Raw genomic sequence first — 26,031 nt, 5'->3', positions numbered from 1 at the left:
GGAAAATTTGGGTTTTTACGCTCTGTTATTTTAGGGACATGCTTCTCACACACACATAGGGCAGAAACACACATATACACAAACAGAACCTGTGGACATGCATTAATGGATAGATGTCAGAGTGGGGCTGCTTTTACTATGAAGGGAGCGCACCAGAGCAATGTTGGGGTTTGGTGCCTTGCTCAAGGGCACCTCGGCAGTGCTCGAGAGGTGCCCTGACACCTCTCCAGCTACCAGAACAACTTCCATATTTTTTGTCTACACTGGGACTTGAACCGGCGACTCTCCGGACTGAGCTACTGCCGCTAAAGAAAAATGATTTATCGTCATGTATGTTTTACACTTATTTAAAATTTGTTCTCTGCATTTGACTCATCCCTGAGGTGTGGTGGGCAGCCAGGGTGCGGCGCCAGGGGAGCACATGCTCAACATGAGATTCAAACCAGCGACCCTCTGATTACAAGCCCGCTTCATTAACTACTAAGTCACGACTACCATTTTTGTGTGAAAAAAAAAACACACACGTATTTTAATGGCTATTGAGATAAAGTCTGAGGAAGATAACTTTCTGCCTTAGCTTTAATAAGAATAATAAAATTAGGCTAAATGTTCTTCAGAGTCAGGTCTACCTACCAAACGTTGCCTGTGTTTTTGAATAGTTTCCAGCTTGCACTCTGCAGTTTTTACTGCTCCCTATACGCTGCCGTATCCCACTGACAAAGGCTGCAGGCTGTAGAGTCTACGTGGCAAACATAAGCCTCTAACAAACAAACGGCGCTGCTAGCAGCCTGTTTCTGATGGCTCGGCCTTCCATAGCAGCCTTGGCTTCATTAGTGCCTCTGTATGAGATCCCTTTGCTGTCTTTTTAGTGGCTGATAAAAACTGTGAAAGCTGCCATTTAAATTTTGTGCTCAGAGATCAGGAAATACTCCCAGTTGAGTTGGTTAACCATTTGTTAACATGGAATTATAATTATATGACTTTCTTATACCCGTGTCCCTCCAAATTATTAAGGAGCGATATGACCTTCATTGCCAGCTAACAGCTTGTCTGGAAAACCTGGAAAAAGATCTATACAGCTATATTTTATTAATGCAGGACCTTTTTCCCCCCAGTAATATTGTTTTTTTTTTGATTTGCAACTGAAGAATATTTACAATTTCAGTTTTCCACCAAGTGATGACACTTTAGTGTGTAGCACTTTATTTTTCATATGTTAGTCACATTTACTGACATGCAAGTACAACATCAGTTAGTGTTAGAACAGAGTGAAATTACTCTGTAGTTGTTCGAACGAGAAGCATCAGAGAGACAGAGTCAAAGGTTTTGCTTTGCTTGAATAAATCAATCGTTCATTTTACAGATTCTAAAAGAACAGAATGAATCAACATGAATATCAAGTCAATAGAATATCAAGCACTCATCTAACACAGCTGTGGTCTGTCGCACATCAAGAGATAAACACATGCACGCGTTTTATTTGAGCCAGGCAGGAATTCAAAAGTTTATATTTTACATTAGTCTTTAATTAGAAGGTTTTCACATTTAGAACTCAGTGATTGCAGTTATTTAAAGATGACAATTACTAGTGATTTAAAGCAATACAAATTACAAGATAATGGATTGATTTATATTTTATCATATGTGTGCTTATTTGCTTTATTTGGTATATGTACAGTATATGAGTTTTTTTTTTAAATTTTTACATGTATTAAGTTTAGTATTAGGAGAGAATGCAGACTTTTTATTTTTTCATATTTCTTGGAATTTTGTGCTTGGATTAGAAACTGTTTTTAGTGATAACTTACTCACGTAAAGCTTGTTTTGTTCGTTAGATTGTGTCGAAATCAAATGTTTTGAAGCCTTTTTAAGGCTATGTAACATAAAAACATTTAGTACAAGGATATTTAATTACAGTATGTCTGAAAGAAACGATAAATGATAATATTTTATATTAATAACAGCTGGACCAACAAAATGACAAGTCGTTAATACAAGGACAGTTGGGAATCAAAGAACCAAATTCTTGTTTGGATGAAAACCCACTAAGCGTCCACAAAGACGCCAACCTGAGTAGTTTCTCTGGAGCAGCAGACCTCTGACAGCTGGTTTTTAAACCTGGGCTGACGAGTTTGAACCGCTGCTGCTCTTAAAGTGTATTGCATCACCAAAGTGATGAAAATCCCAGTCGTCACATTTTAACATTGCTTTATGCATGCCTTAATTTACTGATGCAACATGGTATTTTTTTATAAACAGTTCATGCAACAAGATGAATTCAGAAAGAAGGACAAAGTATATACTCAGTAGTTGAGTCAATGCATACATAGACACGACAATATGTTTAAAACTGTTTTTTGGATAATACATTGTTTTATGTGCTTGCAGAATAAGAGTTGCTAATTGCTAATAGATAGAACACCTCTTTGCATGACGACAAATTCCAAACATGTGAGGGAAGATACATGACGCCATGTAGCATGTAGTTGAGCAAGCGAGAGGCTGCACACCTTTCCTAATTACAGGACCTCCTCTGGTTGGACAGACGGCAGCACAGGAGCCAATCCTGGAGCGTCTAACGTCACGGTGGAGCTACACGACATGCCTTTTTGTTTTTAATGATCCAGGGGGGCTCCTTAAAACATGTTTCCCTGCATGTGTGTCCCATACAGGGGAGCAGAGAGGCAGAAGGTTCTTCAACTCAGATAAACACAGTTCAGCAAGGTGACCCCCCCCCACCCCTTCCCTCCAGAGCTTCAGGATCCAGAGGTGATCCCAGGAGGCCACGACTTCTGCACCAGGTGAAGGTAAAAACTGATGGTGCTTCTGAGATGTATATATTAATATTCTTCTTATTTAGAAATGTTGACAGAGTAATAATGAGTGTGTACTGTTCCTGACATTTCCTTCTTTTTTTTACATATTCATGCAAACATTGAACTTAACAACCACCCACCCATCATACCCTCCTGGAGGACACTCACATAGACTAGCATACAGGGAATATGACATCTGACACTTGCATATCCAATAAATATAAAATCCATGAAGGTGAGAAAATAAATGCAGAATAATAAAAGAAAAATAAATAAATAACTAATAATATTCCCAGTGTTGTCATTGAGTGGACATACTATGGCTCGCACAAAGAAAAGAACAGCAGTTGCTGCTAGGTTATATTAGGCAGAACTTTAAGTCTATCCAAATATGTTAACACCAGGTCCCAGGTGGAGAATAATTTATCTCTAGAGCCTCTGAGTGAGTATTTTATCTTTTCCAACTGTATGAACTGCACGCTTCTGGTATTTAACTGAAAAGTTTTGTCTTTTTTTTTCAGAGGGAATTAAATTTTAAAATTTAAGCATCTTAAACTTTTGGCTATATGACTCTAGCATCCACTGGCTTTATTTCATATTTAGAACAAAAGTAATTTTCCTCAGTAGCCCTGGAGAAGCTCTATTACAGCATGTCCTCAATCCCCTCTATTGTTTCTGTATCCTCTTTGTTCCACATGCTTTTGTCTTCTCAAGGATTTTCATCTTTTATCAGTGAGATTGAAAAAAAAACTGCTGACAAAAGCCAGGAATTGCAACCACTGTTGCAATATGAGAACAGATGTTCATCTCACAAACATGTTGCTTTGTCTGTTTCTTGCACAGGAAGCCCATAAAAATAAAGAATGGCACGCATTGGAAGACCATCACTTTCTCTGATCCGCACAGGGATCCTGCTAGCTGTCGTTCTATTGCCAGGTAAGACGTCCAATGGACAATAGCACAACATTTAGACATGTTGGAATGTTTGTCACAGACACTTTCATTTTGTATTGTGGCATTTTGTTTATCTGCTCTATAAAAGATTATACACTGTGGTATTAATTCTCAATAAAAAGTAAAGTAAATTGAATTAAAGAGGCTGTAAATGTAAGTGATAATTTCATAATTAAACACAGGATGTAATCACTGACTCATTTTATACCAAAACATGTGGCTCACTATCCTCACCCACCAACAACAGAATCAAGCCCCAGTGTGGACTTTTTATGCACAGATGATAAAAGAAACAACTATCACATGCATATTAATAGTCATACATCATATTGCTGATTGCTTTTTTCCTTTTTTTTCTGATTATATGAGGGGTCACCCCCCCCCTTTTTTGTCTTAGGGATTTATTTTGTTTTTCATGAGAAAATATGAAATGGAAAAGACATCTTGTTTATTTTTTAATAACGCTTCAGAAAAACAGTCAAAAAAAAATTTAGAAATTCAGTTTTTCCTGTTACTGCCCTTTGGGGATCAAACTGAGCCATTTGTGGTTAACACTAGTTTTAATCACATTTAGATGTTAGTTACAGCTCTAGTAAACACAGCAAAATTATATTTAGAGATGAATTTTCCCTGCAGTATAATCAACTTTAAGAAAAACTTTAGCTCAGAAAAATTACAAAGAAACTTTATGACACATTTGTTTGTATCCACAATCTGTAATGTGTCAGGAATGATGGGTGCAGTGGTCGAGGACCCAAACACAGAGAAAGACAGAGGCAGGACGCTGGAGTATCTTTCAAAATAAAATGATTTATTAAGTAAGGCCCAAAAAACACAAAATACAAAAATAAGGACAGGAGTGAGGAAACTGGGAGCAGGGGGAGAATCACTGCAGCACACATGGAGGGTATCATAGACATAAATCTAGTAGTGTCCAAGCACTCAGCTAAATAGTGAGGGAGGGACTGCAGCACACCTGAGTGTCAAACAGAAGAGAGCTAATCACTCAACAGCACATGCACTGATGAGACGTGGAGGTGGAAACACGATACCTGACGCATGAAAAGTGAACAAAAACATGAGCTAGAAGCTAAAACTACACCAAATTAAACAAACTAAAAGGACCACAAGGGCTATCTCACCCAGCAAAATATGGTTGAAAAGCCAGTGAAAAGACGTCTTTGTCATACGTCTAAACAATGTCGAAATATGGTTGAAAAGTGAAAGGTGAAAAGCCGTTGTTTTATGATTGTAGCACTCAAGATGAATTTTATTAATTAATTCATTAAAAGTGTTGGATCTTACCTTCTCAATATGTAATACCTAATTGTGGGAACCTTTGTAGTCAAAAGTACCAGGATCAGACTTGTGTTTTTGGTTTACGTTTGTGGGCTGTTATGTTTGAAGTTGTTACAATATCTTTTCTTCTTTTTTTGTAAAGGCTTCAAATTGTTCAGCTACTTACACCAAATGAGAAGTCCTATTTCCATTGACTGTTTTTGGGCCACACGTGGACCAAATGTACTAAATCTGGACCAAGTTGGACGGTCCAATAACATCCCAATTTCAGCAACTGTATTGGGGAAACATTTGGACGTACAGTAGTTGGACTGTCCAATAGCAAGTACATTTCAACGACTATATTGGGGTTAAATTTGGACCAATTTTGACTCTAAAAAAACCTCAATTTCAATGACTATTTTTGGGCTAAATCGAAATTTAGCCCAAAAAAAAACGTCTAAAGGAAGTTGAGTGTTTGGTGGGATACACAAACAAAAACCAAACAGACCCTGACAGTAATGAACTCAAATGTTTCTAAGCTCAGGTCTACTTGTTTTCTTTCAGGTTCACTTTAATTGCATTTTGGTTATATCACATTAAATTAAAGCAGACCGAGTAGTTCAGTCCAGAGAATAATAGTTTAGGGATTTACCTCTGAGTTTAACACTTAAAATGTTGTGTAGAAGTAAGTAAGTAAGTTGAACAAATGGCTGAGCGATTTTGCCTAAAAAAAACAATATCTGATTTTTTTTTTTAAATTCGAGATTCGATTCGATTTTTTATTTTTCTAATGCACTTAAAAATGACATCAGATATGTTGTCAAAAGTGCAACTTTATTGCAGTGATTGTTCTCAAGAGTTAAAATGCATAGAACAATCCCAAAATAAAAAGTAAATGAGGCTCTGTCGTTCAACAATTTCAAGCTTTAACCCAGGTTTAAACAAAAGTGCAACAGCAACACCACAGTAGCTTCAATTTCCGGATTAAGAAATTATTTTATAACATATAACATTGCAATTAAAAAATATGAAACTCTTCCCTTTGCATCTCAGCATAGTGCGAATAAAAAAATTAAACATGTCTGCTCAAAGAGTAAAGAGGGGGCTGGCTCACATCGGAACGCGAAAAAGTCCGAAAAAACTGTGGTGGGAAAAAAAATAAAAAAATAATGTATTGACAGTATAATTTTCATACTCGAATTTGCAAAATAAAAATCGTTTTTATCTACAAATTTGATTAATCGAGTAAATCAATTTTTTGCCCAACCCTAGTTGAAGATGTTGATGCAGCTAGAACTCATAAAGGTTTAGCTATCCTTCCTCTCCTCTGAGATTTTCCACATTTATAGGCAACAGAAGCTAAGGTTTCAGTCATAATCAGCTTACTTTGACTGTCTTCTCTCATATAAACCAGCTGGAAAGTTTTAGAGCAGCTGAAGACACTCAGACGTTCACTCCTTCCTAAACAGCCTTTCTTTTTTTTTCTTTTTTTTTTACTGTGCATCAGTTATTAGTTTTGTGTGAGGGCGGCGCCCCACTCTTTGTAGTTTTACAGGTTAACTTTGAAGGGGGTTCCTCGTAGGTTGTAACACAAATCCTGCCTGTATGCTTTAAAGCTCAGAGGTGCAGCTGGCGGGGGGTCTGACAGAAGGAGGGGTTTGTTTCTGGTGAGGTTTTATGCAGACATTTAATGTGCAGGATGGCACCTATGCAGCGGCGCCAGAGCTTTGGCACCTGCCGAGTTTCACCCAGAGGCTTGTTAGCGGGTCAGCATTTTCCCCCTGACGTGGAGAAGAAAGTAGCAACATCTGGACGCAGTCAGCAAATGTCCCAGCTGTGTTTCATGTTGCTCTTTGTGGATGTTTTACAGAGTTTCTGGGAGCGGTTCCAGTGGAGCAGCACAAACAGGAGGAAGGTGAGGATGTCTGAATTTAATACTGACTTCAGTATTGATTTTACATTAAAATACATTTTCCACAATTCTCCAGTTATTTTTTTTTATTTTTCTAATTTTTTTAACAACTGGATTAGAAAATACAGTATATAGATGGATTACTGTAATAAATAAATCACGAGTAATATTATAAACCAGGCTCTGAGTTGGACTGGGAGACACTACAGAGTTCAGGAAGTGACATGATCAAAAACTTTTTTTAAACCACATTTAGAGTAAAAAATTCTTCCAAAACAAGCAATTACAGTCCACCATTGTCAAAATTACAGATGAGCTTATCTTGGTCCCCAGAGGATAAGAAGCCTAGGCTTTGATTTATTCACATCAATGTTATAATAAAGACCATATTTTTTAAACTTATTGTTACTGGAACCATATGGGTCGCAGTGTGCCTTTGCATCAAAGATGATATTTACGGTTTTTGCTTTGTTTATCTAAAGAAAATTCTTCAACATCAATCGATCGATGTCTGGATTTTATTTTGAACTGTGGCTTTGGGAACTTCATGTTAGTCTTCTTTCTATTTCAGTTGCTCCTGGGTCTGATGATGTCAAAGCAGAGGTCATGTCCAACTTGAAGACGTTGGTCCGCAACAGAAGGAACCTCGCCTATGTATCTGTGCCCCAGTTCAAACGGCTGCCTGACTTCTGGGGATGGTACAAACATTTTATGGACTCTCACAACCAGGAAGGAGTGAGTAGATGTTCCTCATGTTGTTTTCTCTGTAACAATTTTAACAGTTCCCATTATGTACATCATTATGTACATCATTACGTACATCATTACGTATATCGATCATGACTAAAGATGTTCAATGATTTTTTTTCCTTTATTATGTTGAAAAACAAGCAACAAAGAATAGAACATCCATTCATCTTGAGTTCTTCAGCTGAAGCTCAGCATATGCACAGATGTTTGCTTGGACCTGATACCATGAGAGTTCAGTTCATTAGGGCCTTCATGAAGTTTTGTGCTTGTATAAATGTAGATAACTGAAGATATTTTCCATCCATGTTTTGTTAATGTGAAGGTGCGCCCGAATAGTCCCTCCTATCTCCTTTCCTATCCACTTTTCCTTAACCCCCAAAAGTGTTGAAGTGGCAGCGTTCAAATTCTCTAAATGCTTAAGAAAGGAGGCTCAATGCTTCCTTTATAACCCCCTTTAGCCTAAGAAACACTGATGCATCCTTTACCAAAGGAGATGAGATAATGCTGCCCCACAATTCCTTGTGGTGACAACATTTAAAGGGAGACTCTCGTCCAAGCGCTCACGGAAACTCTCGACTGAAAACAGAGCACTCTGTAAAAAAGGGATCAGAGACATTTTTAGCCACATTAGGTTTTATTCAACATTCATCTAGTAACGCTGTGTGCTGTTGTACATTTGTATGCCTACAACGTTATGTAGGTCTATGTCTTGCATAAATGTAACAATTTCATAAAATCATACTTATTTTGGATTAATGTTGATTGCGGAGTGGTAGGAGAGTGTGAGCAACCATTCTCAATGTGACATTCTTTTTGTTTAACTTTTGTTCCTTGTACCCTGGTAGGAAGTCTCCTAACACCTTTACTTAACCCTGTGTCGTCATCCATGGGGTGAGCAGCCTGAGTATTTGTATATCTAGTCATGTCCTGCTTTCCCATTGATCTTCAGGTTGAGGACCTGGACCGCCTGTACATGGCCTACCTCCAGAACAAGCACCGGTCAGAAGAAGGGCCCACCTTTAATCACTATCTCAACCACCTCAGTGAAATATATAAGTCTTGTGCCAATTCTGATGATCCCGAGTGCATTGCTGAGTCCACCAGCAAACCAAAGGCAGCTGTAGTCATGCCCGCTGCCATCAAGTCTGCTGCTGTGAGGATGTGCAACCCTTACATTGACCCCTATTGCCTCTACCCCTACTTCCACCAGGCAGCAGCGCCAGAGCCTCAGCCCGCCCCAGTCAAGGTACCAGCTCCCATCCTCACTCCACTGCTTCCAATGCCCCTGAAGAGCCCGACTGGTTTCTACCATTACGCTCCTGTCCTGGAGCCCTTCCTTGGTGCTGAGCAGAGGACCGAATTGCTGAGAATCTGCAACCCTGAAGATGTGGAGTGTCTGCAGTATCACCTGAGAGCAGCGTACGGTTACCGTCCCGCTCCTGGTCCTGCTCCATCATATGCCGCCCTGAAGTGTGACCCTAAGGACCCCTACTGCATGCCCCTTCTGGTACAGAAGGCCCCCACTGGCTTCTACCACCTGCTGTATCCCAGCTGTGACCCAGCGGTGGATCCATTGTGTGTGAGCAGTGTGGCCGCTCCAGCTCCTCTGGCTGCAGACGTGGCCCCTAAAGAGCAGAGCTGCAATCCTCTCTTTGATGCAGGCTGCAATCCCCTCACTGCCGCCAAGCTGTCCGGCCTCACCAAGCCCGTCCTGGAGTACCCGGCCGGCGACGAGCCTGCACGTCCTGTTGCTCCACTGTCCTGCGACCCTCTCACTGACCCATACTGCGTACTAGCAGCCGCCGCTGCCCTGCGCAGGTCTGCTCCGACGATCCCCAAGAACCAGGTCTGAGATCACAGTAGTAGGTTTTAATGTCTTTTGACTAATATAATATAATCCTACTTATAAGTGTTTTTGTCTTAATGTTTGGAAGTTCTAATGTTGTAGTAAAATGAAAATGTTACTGGCTGTCTTCGATCTGCTTTGCATCTTTTTTTTATAAACAAAAACAAAAAAAATCACATATCAACCAAATCAATCAATCAGGTTCGCTACAAGCTGGGAGTCCCTGGGAAGACCAAGGAGGGGTACGACTGCTATATGCACTATGACAAAGACTGCCAACCGCTCGAGACCAACACCAAGGCCAAAGCGGACCTCAGCGCTCCAACCAAGCCCTTCTGCCATCCATTTGACCCCAACTGCGGAAAGTTTGCTTCAGCTCCCAATGTCGGGCCAGCCAACCTCGTCAAAGATGGCCTAATCCTGCCCGACCCCGACTGTGACCCAGAATACGACTACAACTGCCGCCTGCGCCGCGCTGAGAGAGCTGTTGCTGAGGATCCCGCTGTAGTCAAAGAGACGGCTGCTGATGAACCTGCCGAGGAAGCCCCCGCCCCACGCTTTGATGATTTTCTCAGGGGTGTCATGAAAAAGCATTAATAGTCAAAGATGACGTTAAACAGGTGATGAAGCTGGTGAAAATAGAAAATGGAGCTCACCGTACAGTTCTTGATCTTTCTGGAATTAAGAGACCTCCACCATCACTTAGAAAAAAATAAATCATAAAAAAAAAAAAATGCATCTTTTTAAATAGAATATCAGACTTTCCGTAGCAACCTGAAGGTTATTTGTAACCAGTTTTTTTAATAAAGGAGGAAATAAATAAATGCTCGAAACTAATATACCAGTATGTAAACTTGTGGTTACACTTCATGTGTACGTTTGTAGAAAGGAGCATTATGTATTGATCTGTGCTAGGATACATTTACGTAGATATAGAGTTTGTGGACATTTGTGTCTCTATTGTACATTATTTTTCATCGCACGTGTATTTAATGTTGTTTTCCCCACAATTTTATGTAAGCCTCACAATGCTTCCTCTGAAAGGTTTTTATAAAGTTCTAGATGACAGAAAAACAACTTTTCATTTCATTTTTCAAGGCTGAACCACCTGGGCCACAACAACACCTGCTTTACAAACAGACAAAAAGTCTTTCAAGGACAGTCTTTTACAATCAGATAAAGCTTGTTCATAACCACAACAGCGTGAGTTTATTCTCTGAATGTCCTTATTGTTTTAGTGTGTACCAGCTCACACCATACCTCAAGCTTTCACCTGTTTGCACTAGAAGCTTGGGCCTATACAGGTGCTAAATCTGCACACTTTATTTCAGATACACAGAAGTATTTACCATATTTTCATTATACATCACCATGATAGCAGAGTACTGATAAAGTTCACATTTTTGCTTTATATGATGAATTAGTTCACTATGGTGTGCTAAGATGTAGTTTAAATTGACTTGTAGCTCTCGAAATAAAAGTGATCTCTATAAATGTATTTATTGATTGATTGATGATCCAGAATCTCTTTAAACAAAATCAAAGTAATAACAGGTCATTATCAGCTACTGAGCTTCTACAATATCACATATAATTATCTGATAAAAACACGCTAGGACTCTTTCAGAAAAATACATGAAAAGAAAAAAAAAATAGTGTAAAGTGTTTCATGGGTGGAAAACGGAGGCTATTTCAGTGAAAACACTTTAAACTTTTATTGTAGCTACAATGTAATATGAAACTTTGAAAGCTGAGCACAATAGCACTCATATCAAGAGCACAGTCTAAATCTATCTCAAAAGGGTTATTGCATGTAAAGCGATCCACAACACACCGCAGTGGTTTTCAACCTTTTTACCAAAATAAAAGTGCCAGAGACCATGGACCCCCACTGTACCTGAAGGTGGTTGAACACAGACATGAACATTGAAGAACAGTCATGTGGAGACAGGGTCATCTATAAGGGGGAAGAAAGGGGAGAACTTTTTGCGGCCCATTCATAAAGTCAGCATCGTTCTATGAATCTCTGATAAGCACTTGTATTTATTTATCTGATAAATATCCACTGTTATCCAGGAAGTTTATTATTATTTGTTCCATAGTATGTAGTCATTGTCGTGGACCAAGCAGCGAAGGAAAAGGAAACAGGTTTGAAGTTTAAAAAAAATGTGGCTTTTATTTTCCCCAAAAAAGAAACCTGAACAAAGCATGGTGATAATAACACAACTATCAGACAAGGGGAGACTTATTTATTAGATCAGTGGTTCCCAACCAGGGATACGTGTACCCTTAGGGGTACATCAACATACCTCAGAGGGTACACAGAAACATTGGTATATTTATTTTTCTAATATTACAAGACAAATTTACGCTTGCTCACAGACATTTTCCTTATCTATCGATAATACACTGTGGCACAACTCTTTAAAATACATAAAAAAAGGTGACCTCAGAAAAATACGAGTTTCAGACTAGCCTTTTGAGACAAATTAACTAAATAAAGGGGTACTCGCCTTAAGACAGAAAAGATAAGGGGTGTATTGGACAAAAAACGGTTGGGAAACACTGTATTAGATGATCGGTCCATCAAAACACAAACACACACACACACAGGGGAGAACATAATAGACACTAACTAAATGATACTAACATAAAGAACTCCCAATTCCCCCCATGAAGTCAATAAGCTTGGTCTGGTCCGGTGGGCGTGGACCTCAATATAAAACTCAGCCCCGCCCCTCTCCACCATCTTCAGCCAGACCAGGAAGACATTACACAGGTAAGTCAAAGACGAAGAAAGTCAGGTTTAACATAAATTAATTGAAATACAAATAAACAATATGATGAGTGTGCAGCTTAAATTCACTGTGTGGTTGTGGCCATCACAGTGAATAAAGATGTAAATCTTTGTTTTAATTAGAAATAAAATTGGTGGAAAAGATGGTGAACTGGGATTTTATAAACCACAGAGATTGGTGAAAAGTAGCAAATTAGAGTGGCCGAAAACGGACAGGAAAAGTGGAAACACAGTGGAAAAGGGTTCAAAGTGTCAATATTGGTTTAAAAGTGGGAACCATTATGGACATGGACATGACAGATCGTGAATGTGGTTAAATTGGAATAAAAAAATAAGCATGAAATATGGTGAAAAGAGGTTAAAAGTGACAATAATGGCTCAAAATATGCAATCTGAGAAAAGTAGTGAAAAGGTTGTTGAACTTGTCTTTTAAGTAAAAAATGGGGAAAAGGCATTAGAATTTGATGGAGAAGTGACAGATATGGGAGTAATGTTCCAAAAAGGAAAAAAAAAAAAATGTCAGAAAAAAGTGGTGACAATAGGTTAAAATGTGCAAAGTTACAAAAATGGGCTCAAATTGTTCTCATTTGTGTAAGACATGTCTTCATGGTGATTTACCTACATTTTATCAACTTTTAGTCTTGAAACTCATATAATGTCCATTTATGTTTGGACAAAAATCAGACTTTGAAAATGCTGGTCGACGTACCATTTGGATGCCATCAATAGCCATCTTACAGATCCACACATGCCTCCCAGCTGAACAAGGAAAACACCTTAGAATGCTACCATAGTAACCTTTATCCTAGGTCTTTGTCAGTTATCCAGAAGTACTTTATTTATCCCAGGGGGAAATTATTACAGTGAAAATAAGGATAAAATACAGATTTTGATCACTGATACTTTATAAATAGTCATGGCACACGTGTACCTGTGTGCTATACGTTTACTGATTCATTTTGTCTGACTTCACAGGTGATGGCTGTTGCTGTAAAACATTCAGTGAATTCACTCACTCTGCCTGATGAAAGAAGACCTTCATTTATGGTACAGGTACAGTATTTATACAATATACAATTCAAGTGTATTAGCTGTCAGTGTGTAAATTCAATTGTCTCGTTGGAGAGAAGATTAAATTCTTGTGAGCAGCAGAAGCAAAAATATTTCAAAACAATATCACGTCTCTGTGCAAAATAATGGCAGAGGGTTTTTTACGTAACATTGTGATATCAATAAAAGCGAGGTTGATACTTTATTCATCCCCAGGGGGAGAAATTCAAGTGCCCAGGTAGATAGATGGATGGACAGACAGATAGATCATATGTGTGAGGTGAAGCAGCCTGAATAAAGCCCTTTTCACCAGCGTTTGTGGCATTTCTTTTTTCCGTGTGAGGCAATAATGAAATGACTCATTACAGTGAACCCTGTTTGAGCTCTGTATTATTCCACTGTGCAGGAACACTTGAGTGTGTTTTTGAATATATAATAAATCTAATGCTTCATTGCAAATAATTTTGCGCTTTAGTAATTTTGCCCAGAGAAGTTTCTGTGAAACTTTTTCATGAAATCAGAAAACCTACAGAGACTGTCCATATCTGCTATTTAACAGTTTTGGCTCCGTTCCTTCAATCTAGTTCCTTCATCAATAATTTTAGTGATTGATTTACATACAGTAACAATAAAGTAATAGCACCTCATGCTATTGCTATCTTCGCTAAGGACGTATAGGTAATTGTTTGCCTGTCTGTTAGCAGGATTACTTGAAGATGGACCTTACGCCATTGAAGAGTCCATCAAATCTGGGAGGGGATCCGGATCAATGCATGGATTCTGGATAAAAAAAAAATGGAAACATTTCTATCTCTCATCATTAGGGAAATTTCAAAATTGACTCCGTCGGGTTGGTTTCTCAATTTCCGCACTGAATTTCATCCAAATGGTTATGTTGACAGATTTGGATCATTGATCAGGATCACAGATAACTGCCAATATCTGACAAAGACAATTTTTGGCACTTGGCGGAGGTTTGCGCTCTCAAAGTGCACTTGTTTCTTGATAAAATGTAAATTAATTTTTAAAACTTAAAATGGCAGCTGTGCAGTTTGGGGTGAGAATATCTACTTAAGTTATATACTGTATTTATAAGCTTAAAAAAAAAAAGATACATCGTCTTGTCTGATGGAATTTTTATTTCCACAGCCTTTTGTCCTTGAAGAGTGGGCAATACACAATGTATTGTATTTGGGGCAGAAAGCGGTCTACTTAGAGGGGATGTTAGTACTTGTGTTGTGTCCTGCTTACAGTGATGTTGATTGATTTGTTTTTTTCTGTAGGGGTTTTGTTTAGTTTTTTTTTAGTACCTGACTTCTTATGTTCTTGGTTTTTGTTTTGTGTGTCTGTCTTGTCAGTTTGTAAATGTAGAGAGAATGAACACTTCATCCTGTTTCCCCGCTGTGTTTTTATTCCCTGATTACTCTGCTAGGTAATGTGTGCCAGTGGTGACTGGTGGATTGTTTTTGATGTTTCTTGTCGTGTCCTCTTTCTCAGTTTATTCCTTTGTTTTTCTTCGTAAGTAGTTTTTAGTTCCTCCACCAGCTCCCACACCTCACATCCATGACAGGTTTAACTGTTTGAATGTCACATGCTAATGTGGGCATTGGACTAAATATGTATGAAAATACATTTGATAGATTTTTTAATTATTTATATTGGAATGAAAAGGCCCTGTTTGAAAATAGGCTGGTTGTTGAGCACAGTTTTGCACTAAAAACAATTATTGATGCTGCATCAGGGCCCTAGCTACCACCCCCTTTAAAACAGTGCAAATTGTACAACCCACATGTGCTTCTGCTGCAGTGCTGTGGCAGGTTGTGTTGAACTATGGATGATGTGACAAGAAGCGGGAGAAAGACAGCAGCAGGAACCTGTCTTTCCTCAAGAAAGGGAAACCAGGCCAAAAACGCAAGGAAAGAAAGGAGAGGGAGAGAAGGTGAAATGAGGGAAAGCCATTCTTCAGAGGTGAGCTTTAAAACACATCTTTTTTTGGGGCACTATATTATTTTGATTGAACTATGTGCACTCTTGCATATTTAAATGCTGGAACATTCCTTTTGCGTGTCAAAATCAAATATTAATTAGAAATACAATTATTTAAGAAAGTGTCTATTTGTACAGTTGCCATACAGACAACCCCGGGTGCTATTGGTACGGTTACCAAAGTACACATATGTAGCGTCTTAGGGTTAGGTTAAAGCCACTTTAAGCAGAATTAAGTAACTTGCACTCCCCCTAAAGGTCCCTATTGGTTATGTCACTGTAGTAAAAACTCCGCCGCCTGCCCCACCCCACAGCTACATGTGCACCTTTGCTCTCCCAAGACGGTAGCAACCGATCACTGAGAAATCCTAATACAACAGTGACACATATAGTCCCATGTGACCATGTGAACAGCATGATGAAGAGAGAAAAGTAAAATAAATGAATGACGCGGGAGTAATATGGAAGGGAGTGTGGAAATGTGTGTGATGTGTTTGTTTGCTGACAAAGCGACTCTGAAAATGGATGGATGGATGGATATTTGTGTGTGTGCTGCCTGATGGTGCGCTGGGTTGTGTGTGTAAGTGCCTGTTGCTGCGACAACAGTGTGTGTGTTTGTTGTGTGTTGCTGCTGAGTTGTCACTGCATGGCGTTGCTCCGTTCCTCAGACAAAGGTCTTCTCTGCCTTTTTTTGCTGGCCATGATATAAGTTTGAGAAAAGTGAATTTGTAGACAATCGTGTGCAGCCACGGGGCTGGTCATAATCTAGCATTAGTTTGTATTGGGCTGCCGTAAAGCAGTACGTCTGTTGCAAGTACGGTTTTCTGGCCAGAGACAGCAGGGAGAGATGAAAGATCCCCAGTCACCCTATAAACACTTGTATTACCCTCTCAGGGACTACGAGAAGGATTTATTAAGGTGAGAAAGTTACTTAGTTTGGCTTTAAATATTCATGTGTTTTACTGTAATGTGCAGGTTTTTTGGCTAAAACAATAACAAGAGTGTGTGAATAGCAAAAGCAGTCGCTAGTGATCAGGTTGTGTGCAGTCTGTGCCTATAGACACGCCCACTCAAACAGCCCGGTTTTAGAATTGGTCAGAAAGTGAATTTTCAGAGGGTTAAAACTCTAAAAAACAGGCGGGGTTTGGAAAATAAACTTCAAATACTGTGTTGTTGTGGTTCTTAGAACAAATGGAGATGGGTGAAAGATGGCATAATATGTGCCCTTTAAAAAAAAATATATATTAACCAGATAAATATAGCAATATGATGAATATACTTTTACTAACTGCACAGTAAAAATAAAGGATCTATTAGCAACCTTTCCAAACCAATGGATTTCAGTTTCAGGCACAGCAGCAGCAGCAGCGGGCTTTGTGAACTGGAGCTTCAGCTGGTTTTCTTGTCTTTGCAAACTGTTTTCTGCTAAGTCATGGAGAGCAGAAGGAAGACCCAGCTGCTTTTAGAGTTGTCACTGCAGGTTGTCAGCGCTAGCAAGGTTTGTGCTGACTGAGTGAGGCTCATTGAGGACTCAGCACACGCTGCTTCAAAGACTGATGGGAATATCACCTACGGAGATCACGGAGCAAAGCTTACTGACGTCTGTATACTCGTTATTGACTGAAGCCCTTTTAAATAATAACATGGGCAAATGGAAAAACATGTGTCCTATGTATAACATTGAATGTAGCAGAGCCATTGGAGCTTCTTTTTAAACATAAATAAAAAAAAAACTAAGTGCTTCAATCTGACCATGACCATGTACACCAGTGTATCTCAAATGGGGGTACATGTACCCCTAAGAGTATGAGATGGTAGGGGGTACTTGAGAGAGAGAGAGAGAGTGGAAAATTAACAAATGGAAGCATTAAAATTATGGGGTTTTCTACTGTTTATTTTTAGTTAAAAATGATAATGATGATCAAAAGGATATTGATTAGAACTTGAACTGAAAATACAAAGATCAGTCTTGGTCCCACACCAGGGGGTTAGATAACTGGAAATTATAAAAACTACAGAAATTAAGTTTTTTAGGAGCCACTAAATACTATTTAAAATGTGTGTATCACTCATCCATTCCATTATTATGCTCTATAGTTGTTGTTTTCATAGTATTCTCAGCAAAATGTTGTAGTCGGACAAAGGGGGTACTGAAATTCAGAAATGAGAGAGAGTGTATTTGAACCAAAAAAGTTTGAGAACCACTGATGTATACTATGTAACTGCGTATTTTCTCTAATACCCACAACATCCACCCTCATAGGAATCTCTCACACTTACATCTTTAGTTGTTGCTTTCTTGATGTTGGATAGAATCAGACTTGAAAAAGGATCCAAGTCTCACTGACCCAAATACTCGAGACTGCTGTCAAGTAGACTGCCCGTTTATGCTGAACATAGTCACAAACAAGTTACTCCATGTCTTCCTCAGCATCCTCTCAAAGCTGCTTGCCTTTTATAACTTCAAACACAGTCTTGCTTTAAAGAGAAAGCATAGCTTGCATTTTCTGTCCAGTGTAAAGATAACAAGAAATAAAAAAAAACCTATTTATCCTGAAAAATGGCAACAAAAAAAACCATCTCGATATTGCTTTAAAAACGTTCAAACCTGATTGGTAGAGTAAAAGCGGGTGAAGCCACATTGGCATATCCTTTGTCTGTGAAAGCAACACATTTTTGTCATTAGTCTATTTCTCTGTTTCATTGGGCCATCAAGATGGTTTCTGCATGTTGGCCATAACTACTCATAACTACTATCTTGAAAGTGAAGGAATAGAGAAATATGTACTGCATGAAATATGACAAATCTTAGATTGGGTCTTAAGAAAGAAAGAAAACTTTCCTCAGTGAAAACATGCAAAATCCCCACAAAGATGCAAGATACAAGATAGAAGTGTTTAGTGCAGTGATTCTCAACTGTTCTGGTTTCGGGAAAAAACATTATCTCTTAAAATTCACTGTCAATCTGTTCCTGTTTTAACCTCTGCCAAGAAAGTTATGTTTTTGCCAGCAATGTTTAGTATATATATATATATATATATATAAATAAATTGATTAATACAATTCATATTTGAATATTTATTTATGTATTTATTTGTTTGTTTGTCTCAAAAAGTAATGGGTATATTTTGATGAAATTTTCAAGAAATATCCGAATTGGGATAAGGAAAGAGAGATTACATTTTGAAGTAGATATCTTAGATCTCTCTTCTGTAACTCTTGAATGTCATATGATTTAAATTATGAATGTATTTGTCTAATACAGGTCTCGCTTCGAAATTAGATTTCATTGCTTCCATGGAACTATCCATATAGATAAAGGTAATAAATAATAAAAAAATATTTATAGCTGGGATAATAAAGAATATCACACTAGGGCTACAAAAAATACGGAATAGTCATTACTATGACAGCCAACACTAATTTTCCTGAAATCATGACCAAAATAATATGTCAGCTAAAGAAAAACTCCAGATGTTATCACTAGGTTCCAAATAACTTTAACAAAAAGAGCAAATTTAAAAGATTAAAACGATAGCAAACCCCCCAAAAAATCTCCATTGGTGTTTTTTTTTTTTTTTTTGTTGAGACGAAATTGGTTTAAATAAAACGAACTGTATTTTTTCATTGGTCGAAGTTTTTACAGGTTTACAGTTGCGAGTAATGACAGATTGTCTTTGTTCCCTTTTCAAAGCCCATAAGATTTTAATTTATGTCAGGACATAAAGAAAATTTCAACCAAAAACCTAAAAAGTGTATCTGGAGAAAATCACCTACCCTACCTTTAAAGCTCAACATTTAAATTTATTTTTCTTGTTGCTATGGTAGTTTGTGTTGTCTTTGCTCCATTGATGATGGCACCTAAGTAACCCAAGGTTTACATACTCAGAGTTGATTGACCTTCTTCATGCCAGCTGTAATGTAATCGGATACTCGGAGTTGGCCCAGAGTTTATGGATAGACTCCTTTCTGAAATACACCCCCACAAACCTGACTGCTTTTATTCTGTTGATATTTGATAATCAGCATCGGCTATGATGACTAGATTTGGGAAAGAGAAATTGCACAACTATACACGAACTGATACAGATGTTTCAGATGTGAAATTACCACTGGCGTTGTCTCATTCCCAGGCTGTACCTGCTCTGGTAGCAATCTGCTGAAAATATAAATATTTCCCACTGTTGTCAAAGCATTATCTCCTCTGCTATCACTGTGAGTCCAAATAGGTCAGTAACTGTTGGAACCCCAACATGGAGAAAGACTTTATAATATACAGTTGGATAGATCCAGTGCTTGACGTGAAGCCAAGGACTCGCATGTCTCTGTGGGCTGCCTCATGGCACTGACTTCAGCTAACACTAAAACCTAAATGATCTGACACGAGCACAGACAGAAAATTTCACTCCAGAGCTGGTTCGAATTATATAATAGATAAGCTCAAATAAAATGAGACTCAAAAGACAAATTTGAAAGTATAATCATTACTTCTTAAAGCTTCTCTTCAGTTGTCCGATTTCTTCTTCGTTCTATGCTCTTCAGTCTTAATCTTAACCAAGTGTATTGAACATTTTTAATTTGTGATCTAATGGGGATGACGGGAATCCTTGGGGGTCCCCAGAAGCAAAATTTGAGCCTCCCACTCATGGCTCATTAAAAAGTTTTGAAAAATGTGTTAAAATCTTGGATAGCCTCTGAGACATGGGAATGAAGCACATGTGATTATTACAAAGAGGTTATTTGTCAAATTTCTTCGAAAAGTCTGGAAAAACTCTTTTTAAAGTGAGTCATTCATTCATTCATCAAACCATCGCAAGGCATACTTGCCTCAATACCTGTATTTGTTTGAGAAATGCAGTGAACTAATTAACATACTCAAAAAATAGAGTAGTAATGTTAAGATGCTTTGATGTGCACAAAAAAGCTTTGACAATGTTTTGAACATCTTAAATCACTGCCAGAGAGAACTAATGTTTAGCCTTTGGGTTTGAACTTGGGAACTGAGTTCAAGCATCAAAGTTTTTCTTTAGTAGAATTAATGAGGAACTCTACAGTAATCCACAAAGGGATAACTTGACAAGTAGCCAATGATTTTTAATCCAAATATAGTGTCACCCTGATTGAACTTATCCTTCTGTAAAGATTACTGACGGGTGATTGAATGTGATATTCTGAGTCTCTGTGTTTGTCCTACAGACTGGGCATCAGCAGCCAATCAGGGATGGGCAACTGTTATCACAGCGGGGCCACAAAAATGTGATTATCTGATCCGAGGGCCACCTTATCAACATTAATGTCAGTATTAAGAATAACGGCGAACCTGAGCATTAACACATGTCGTTGTTTGTTGTCTTTTTGTGTAGTTTTTTTGTGTAGTTTTTGTGTTTTTGGAGTCATTTTGTGTATTTATCTGTCATTTTTGGGCATTTCTACTGACATTTTGTGTATTTTATGAGTCATTATGTGTTTTTGTTATTTCTTGTGTGTTATGTTTGCATTTTGTTTATTGTCTATCTGTGAATTTTGGGATTTTTTCCAGTATTTTTGTCATTTTTGGGTATTTTTTCAGTTTCGTTTTTCAGTTGCTTCGTGTGTCTGCTGTCCTTTTGTGTGTGTTGTGAGTCTTTTTTTGTGTGTATTTTTGTTGTTGTTGCCTCGTGTATTTTTGTTGACATTCTGTGCATTTTGCTGTTGTTTTGCGTATTAAGTCGGGCTATATATTACTTTCAATTTCTTGAATTACAATTTTTGGTGGATTTGTCATGGGGGTTGCACAGAATTAGACAGAGAGCCGCATGTGGCCCTGGGCCGTCAGTTGCCAATGTCTGCTGTACAGGATAAAGCAATTAATATAACCGAATTAATTAATTATAAACTTAGACATCCAAACGAGCGTTATCACTTGCTGTGTGTAATAAGAACTTTCTTTGTGCAGTGGGTTTAGACCCACATGGGTTTAATATTTAAACGCATACGTTTCTCTATCAGGTGAGCTGCTAATTTTAAACCTTTTAATCCTCACAGGCCCACTCCCACTGTGGTGTAATAGACTCCTGTCAGCAATGAGTCTCTAGGGGCCGCATAGTTGCTCCTTTCCAATGTTTGTATTGATTGGTCTTTGTGTCCTGTCTGATTTATATTGACAAATGCAGCTCAACTCAAATGAAAGTAGGCATGTTTTTTTTTTTTTAATTGGAAACATGGGAGGGGCATTGCTCAGTCAGCTGACGGCTCCAAAGGTAAACACTAAACAATGATGACAAAGGCTGACTTTGTTACTTTGAATGTAGGCTTGTGGCTCGTTACTTTTGCTCATCAAAGTAAATGATACAACATGAACACGTTGACAAAATCACAAAGACAAGGATATAGTGAGAAAATAAGCCAACATAACACAACTGGCACGGGCAACTGGCGGCCCGGGGGCCACATGCGTCCCTCAGTTCAATTCTGTGCGGCCCCCAAGACAGATCCACCAAAAATTGAAATTCAAGAAATTGCAAGTAATATGAAGCCCAGCATAATATTCAAAATAACTCCAAAAAACACACTAAAAATGCACTGAATGTCAACAAAAATACACAAAACAACAAAAACACAAAAAAAGATTTCAAAGTCACACAAAAAAGACTCATAATACACACAAAAGGACATCACACACACAAAACCATGTTTATGTTCACATAAACAACACATATACAAAATGACACCAAAGAAACACACAATGAATTACACAAAACGACTGAAAAAATACCCAAAATGACAAAAATACTGGAAAAAATCCAAAAAGGCTCAGATTGAACACACAAGAAATAACAAAAACACATATAATTAGTCGTAAAATACACAAAATGCCAGCAGAAATTCCCAAAATGACAGATAAATACACAAAATGACTCCATAAATACACAAAATGACTAAAAACTTTGGGGAAAAAAAACTACACCTAAAGACAACAAAAAGCAATTGTTCTTTCCTGTGTTAATGCTCAGATTGGTCACTATTCTGCATGAAAGTTGAGGTTCAGACAATCACATTCTTGTGGCCCCGCTGTGACAACAGTAGCCCATCCCTGCTTTAAAATGTACTTGCTTCAAACAAAAATAGCATTAGAATATTTGTTGCTATTTTTTTTATTAGCAATAAATCTTTTTACAATGAAGAATTAAATCAAATACTTAAGGTATACAAAAATGTGAAGGATGCTACACAAAATTAGATATAGATCATATATAAACTGAAAATGATCTGTATTTGTCTGACATCTTTATTGGTTAACATATCGTGATGCTTCCTCAGACTGTTTTTAAGTTATGGCCTGTAAACTTCCAGTTGTTATGTAATATGTTATAAAGACTCCCCCACTATATCATAATATTGTCAATCTTTGATCAATTTAATCACTATCTGATCATCTGTGGCGTATTATGGCCACATCAACATTAAGTTTTCTTATTTTGGTAATTTTAGTGTATTGTGTTGTGGTTTTAAACTTCAAAGGACATTTCACATATGATAAAATACTTACAATAACACTGTTAATAACAGTTGATATCTATCAATTTTCTGGAGGTAATTTGCAGCGAGTTTTATTGGCATTAATTGAACTTTAACTTCTATTTATTTTATTGTCAATATTTATTCAAAATGTTAAAACTGCCATCCACAAGACTTTTGATTAGATAAAATCAGAGTGTATGTCATTTGTTTTACAGAGGTTTTAGTTTGACAAAAAACAAAAACTAAACTCTGCTTACATACATTTTCCAAAATGGAAACATGGGTGTACATTGACATATACATACTTGAGCTGTGGATGAATAAGCATTGGATTTCTGGATGTTTTTTTATTAGCTTTTAATGGGAAGAATTACACCGCGAGGGTAGCACATAACTTAATTTAGCTCTACAAGCAAATCAGTGCTGCTAAACTATTGGTGACTGTTGACAGAATTAGAAAGTAGGGGATGTAGAAATACTTTTTCTTGCAGTTATTGTTACCATTCTCTAAATCGACATTTGGAAATCATTTGTTAAGTCTGATTGTTAGAGGAAAGATACAACAATATTAACATGTATTTAGAAATTATTCTAAACTAATTACACTTTTTCAGTGGAGGCCGGCCGATATGGGAATTTTAGGGCGGATACCGATATTAAGGGGGTTTGAAAACATAAATATATAGGCCAATATATAAAATAAGAACATTTATCCAAACATAATATATGCCGTACATAAACACAAATTCTTATTATAATACCCAAAAGATGTCAACAGAGTACAAGGTTAGCTATCATCAGTCACATGCACTCCAGCAGGTGCATGAACACACGTATAAAACTCACTCACTTGCACACAAATCGTATCTGTAAGTGACCTTTTGCCTGATCATTACTTTTGAGTAGGCAGCACAAATTGTGTTTATATGAGTCTCAGGCGCACAAATGTGTTTTCCTTTCTGAGAAATGCCATCGTATGCAAAGCATGAGAATGAAAACGCGCTGAAAGTAAAACCAAACAAAAACACAAACCTAGAGGAGAAAAAAAAAAACACAAGCACTCAAATTTTCTTTCCCAGCCGCAAGTGAGAGAACATTATAATGAATATTATTCAAAAGGCCTTGAGTAGGACTGGCTGCATTTTACCAGAACAAAGCTTATTGCGTCTGCATATAAAAAGCACTCAGCCTCCCCTTTTTCTTTTCCATTTTTGCAAAACCCTGAAGTGCATTTATTAGCATCAATCAGCTGGAGAGTAGTGAGTTCCTGCTGCTAATGCACTCGTGCTTGAAGAGTGGACACAGGGGGCAATTCATTATTTTTCTTTGCCATGAATGTTGCATTAGGTGTCCTATGCCATGCCTAGAATACAGCCCCTGCTCGGCCACATCGCAGAAGCACGTCTGGGCCTGAGGCAGGTAATAAATTCCCAGTTCATCAGGTGTTGTCAGGAAGTGTGGAATGTGGTTGTGGTCACTGCTTTCCTCCACAGCCCTTTTTGCTTAGATCTTGGTTAGAGAAGCACTCTGTTAGCCATAAGTGAGATATTGATTGACTGTGTATGAATACATTTTGGATCAACATTTACAACCATTCGCCATTTGGTGGATGGACATTAATCACCGAAATCTGCAGAGAGGAGGCTTGACCAGAGAAGATTTTTATTTACATTTATTATTTTTCAATTCTAGCCTTTATATTAACTACACATGTCAAAGATATATTAAAAAACTTAAGATAAGGAATACGCATTTATATAATAAAATAAACTGTGTTCATTTGTATCTGCCCATATGTGCACAGTGTATATATATATATATATATATATGTACTGTATATGCCGTCATCATTCAAGGTTTACTTCACTTTTGCAATATGTCTTGTCTCTCAATCTGCAAGGTGGCTGCTTTTCTTTGACCAATTTCTTTATTTATAATATTTATCATTACTTTTTTTCGATTTACGAACTTATCAGCAAATGTTTGCTGATAAGTTGAGTAATTGACTTTTTCCTTTCATGTAAAAAGAGTGTTTTTTTCCGTTTTGCCTTGGTTTCATGGAGCGGCGCGGCGTAAATTCTGTGATTTTGTCTGTCTGTTTGGTGATTAAAAAAAACAACACGTCAAATTCAGCGGAAATAAAATATTGTTTAACTGGGACCAATGCACTAAAATAAAATAAACTAAAATGAGAAGAATGATATAAATCTTTGTAAAAAAAACAAAAATCCCTTTTCTATACAGTAATTATTAAAATGTTTATTATAGGTTATATTGGTGTTATTATTATAATAATCACTAGTCTTAAAAATCAGAAATTGCAGAGGTAAAAATGGTGACAAAGACTGACCATTTCGGGCCGTGTTGTTAAAAAAGAACCTGAGCCTTCTGAGATGTAGTGATTTCATTCAACGAGTCTTGCTCTACAGAAAACCACTGTTTCCATGGGTGTAAAATAAAAAAAACAAAAACATTATCTCCATGTTTAACCGTATCGAGAATGTTGGCCTGTCTTTAACAAAGAGATCTCTAGGTGAATGGCAGTATGGACTCATTGACACACAAAGGGTGTCAGAATCATCCATGACATCCTTGGAACAAGACTTCTGTGCCTTATTGTCTCACCAGGAAAGAGTTATAGCACTTTTTATTTCCTTTTCCTTTTGGTTATTATTGTTTAATAAAAACAATAAAAACTCATAATGGAAACACTGACATTTAGAAAAAAAAACCTTATATCGCAAAAAAGTTTTTAAGCTTTCATGAGGAAGTATTTCAGACATTTCGATTATGAAATGTATCGCAAAAGCGCTATGGAAACACTTCCTCCGCTCTTACATGTCACATGATGTGACATACCTGGTCACATGACCACTTCTCTCTGAGAAAACGGCACAGTACGTGTAGATAGAAGTGGAGACTGAGACATTTCTTAGCATTGTACTTTAAAATTATTACTGCCACAATAGAAGTGAAACAACAAAACAATGTGGAGTGTTGTAAGGAGGTTCTGAGCGTTCGTCTTCCTGCAGCGAAGTCTCGCGGGATGAGATTTCAAGCAAGTTATGAGGCTCCTGTCCAAAACAACCTTCACTGGAAACACATTCAAAGCGCAACCATAGTTTCTCGAAACTTTAGA

The 26,031-nt window shown here is 37.7% G+C and overlaps 2 protein-coding genes across 3 annotated transcripts in view; both read left to right on the top strand.

Moving 5' to 3' along the window:
* The window catches only part of and2 (actinodin2), a 56,653-nt gene extending 46,329 nt beyond the window's left edge, over positions 1-10,324 (top strand). The window contains exons 2-7 of the mRNA XM_028472717.1: positions 2,673-2,807; positions 3,660-3,752; positions 6,922-6,966; positions 7,535-7,698; positions 8,663-9,559; positions 9,761-10,324. Of these exons, the coding sequence (XP_028328518.1) occupies positions 3,680-3,752; positions 6,922-6,966; positions 7,535-7,698; positions 8,663-9,559; positions 9,761-10,156 (1,575 nt within the window). The 5' untranslated portion in view covers positions 2,673-2,807; positions 3,660-3,679 and the 3' untranslated portion in view covers positions 10,157-10,324. The remainder of the gene's footprint in view (positions 1-2,672; positions 2,808-3,659; positions 3,753-6,921; positions 6,967-7,534; positions 7,699-8,662; positions 9,560-9,760) is intronic.
* A 2,000-nt stretch (positions 10,325-12,324) lies between these two features.
* LOC114479308 (RNA-binding Raly-like protein) overlaps positions 12,325-26,031 on the top strand; it is a 58,759-nt gene continuing 45,052 nt past the window's right edge. The window contains exons 1-2 of one of the 2 annotated variants that reach the window (XM_028472920.1): positions 12,325-12,338; positions 13,332-13,403. In XM_028472920.1, coding sequence (XP_028328721.1) covers positions 13,381-13,403 — 23 coding nt within the window. In that variant the 5' untranslated portion in view covers positions 12,325-12,338; positions 13,332-13,380. Of the gene's footprint in view, positions 12,339-13,331; positions 13,410-26,031 lie in introns of those variants that run through there. The other variant, XM_028472919.1, reaches the window with a different exon arrangement.

This window comes from Gouania willdenowi, chromosome 17 (assembly GCF_900634775.1).
Source record: "Gouania willdenowi chromosome 17, fGouWil2.1, whole genome shotgun sequence".
NCBI lineage: Eukaryota > Metazoa > Chordata > Actinopteri > Blenniiformes > Gobiesocidae > Gouania > Gouania willdenowi.
This window is presented reverse-complemented; position numbering and strand designations above follow the sequence as displayed.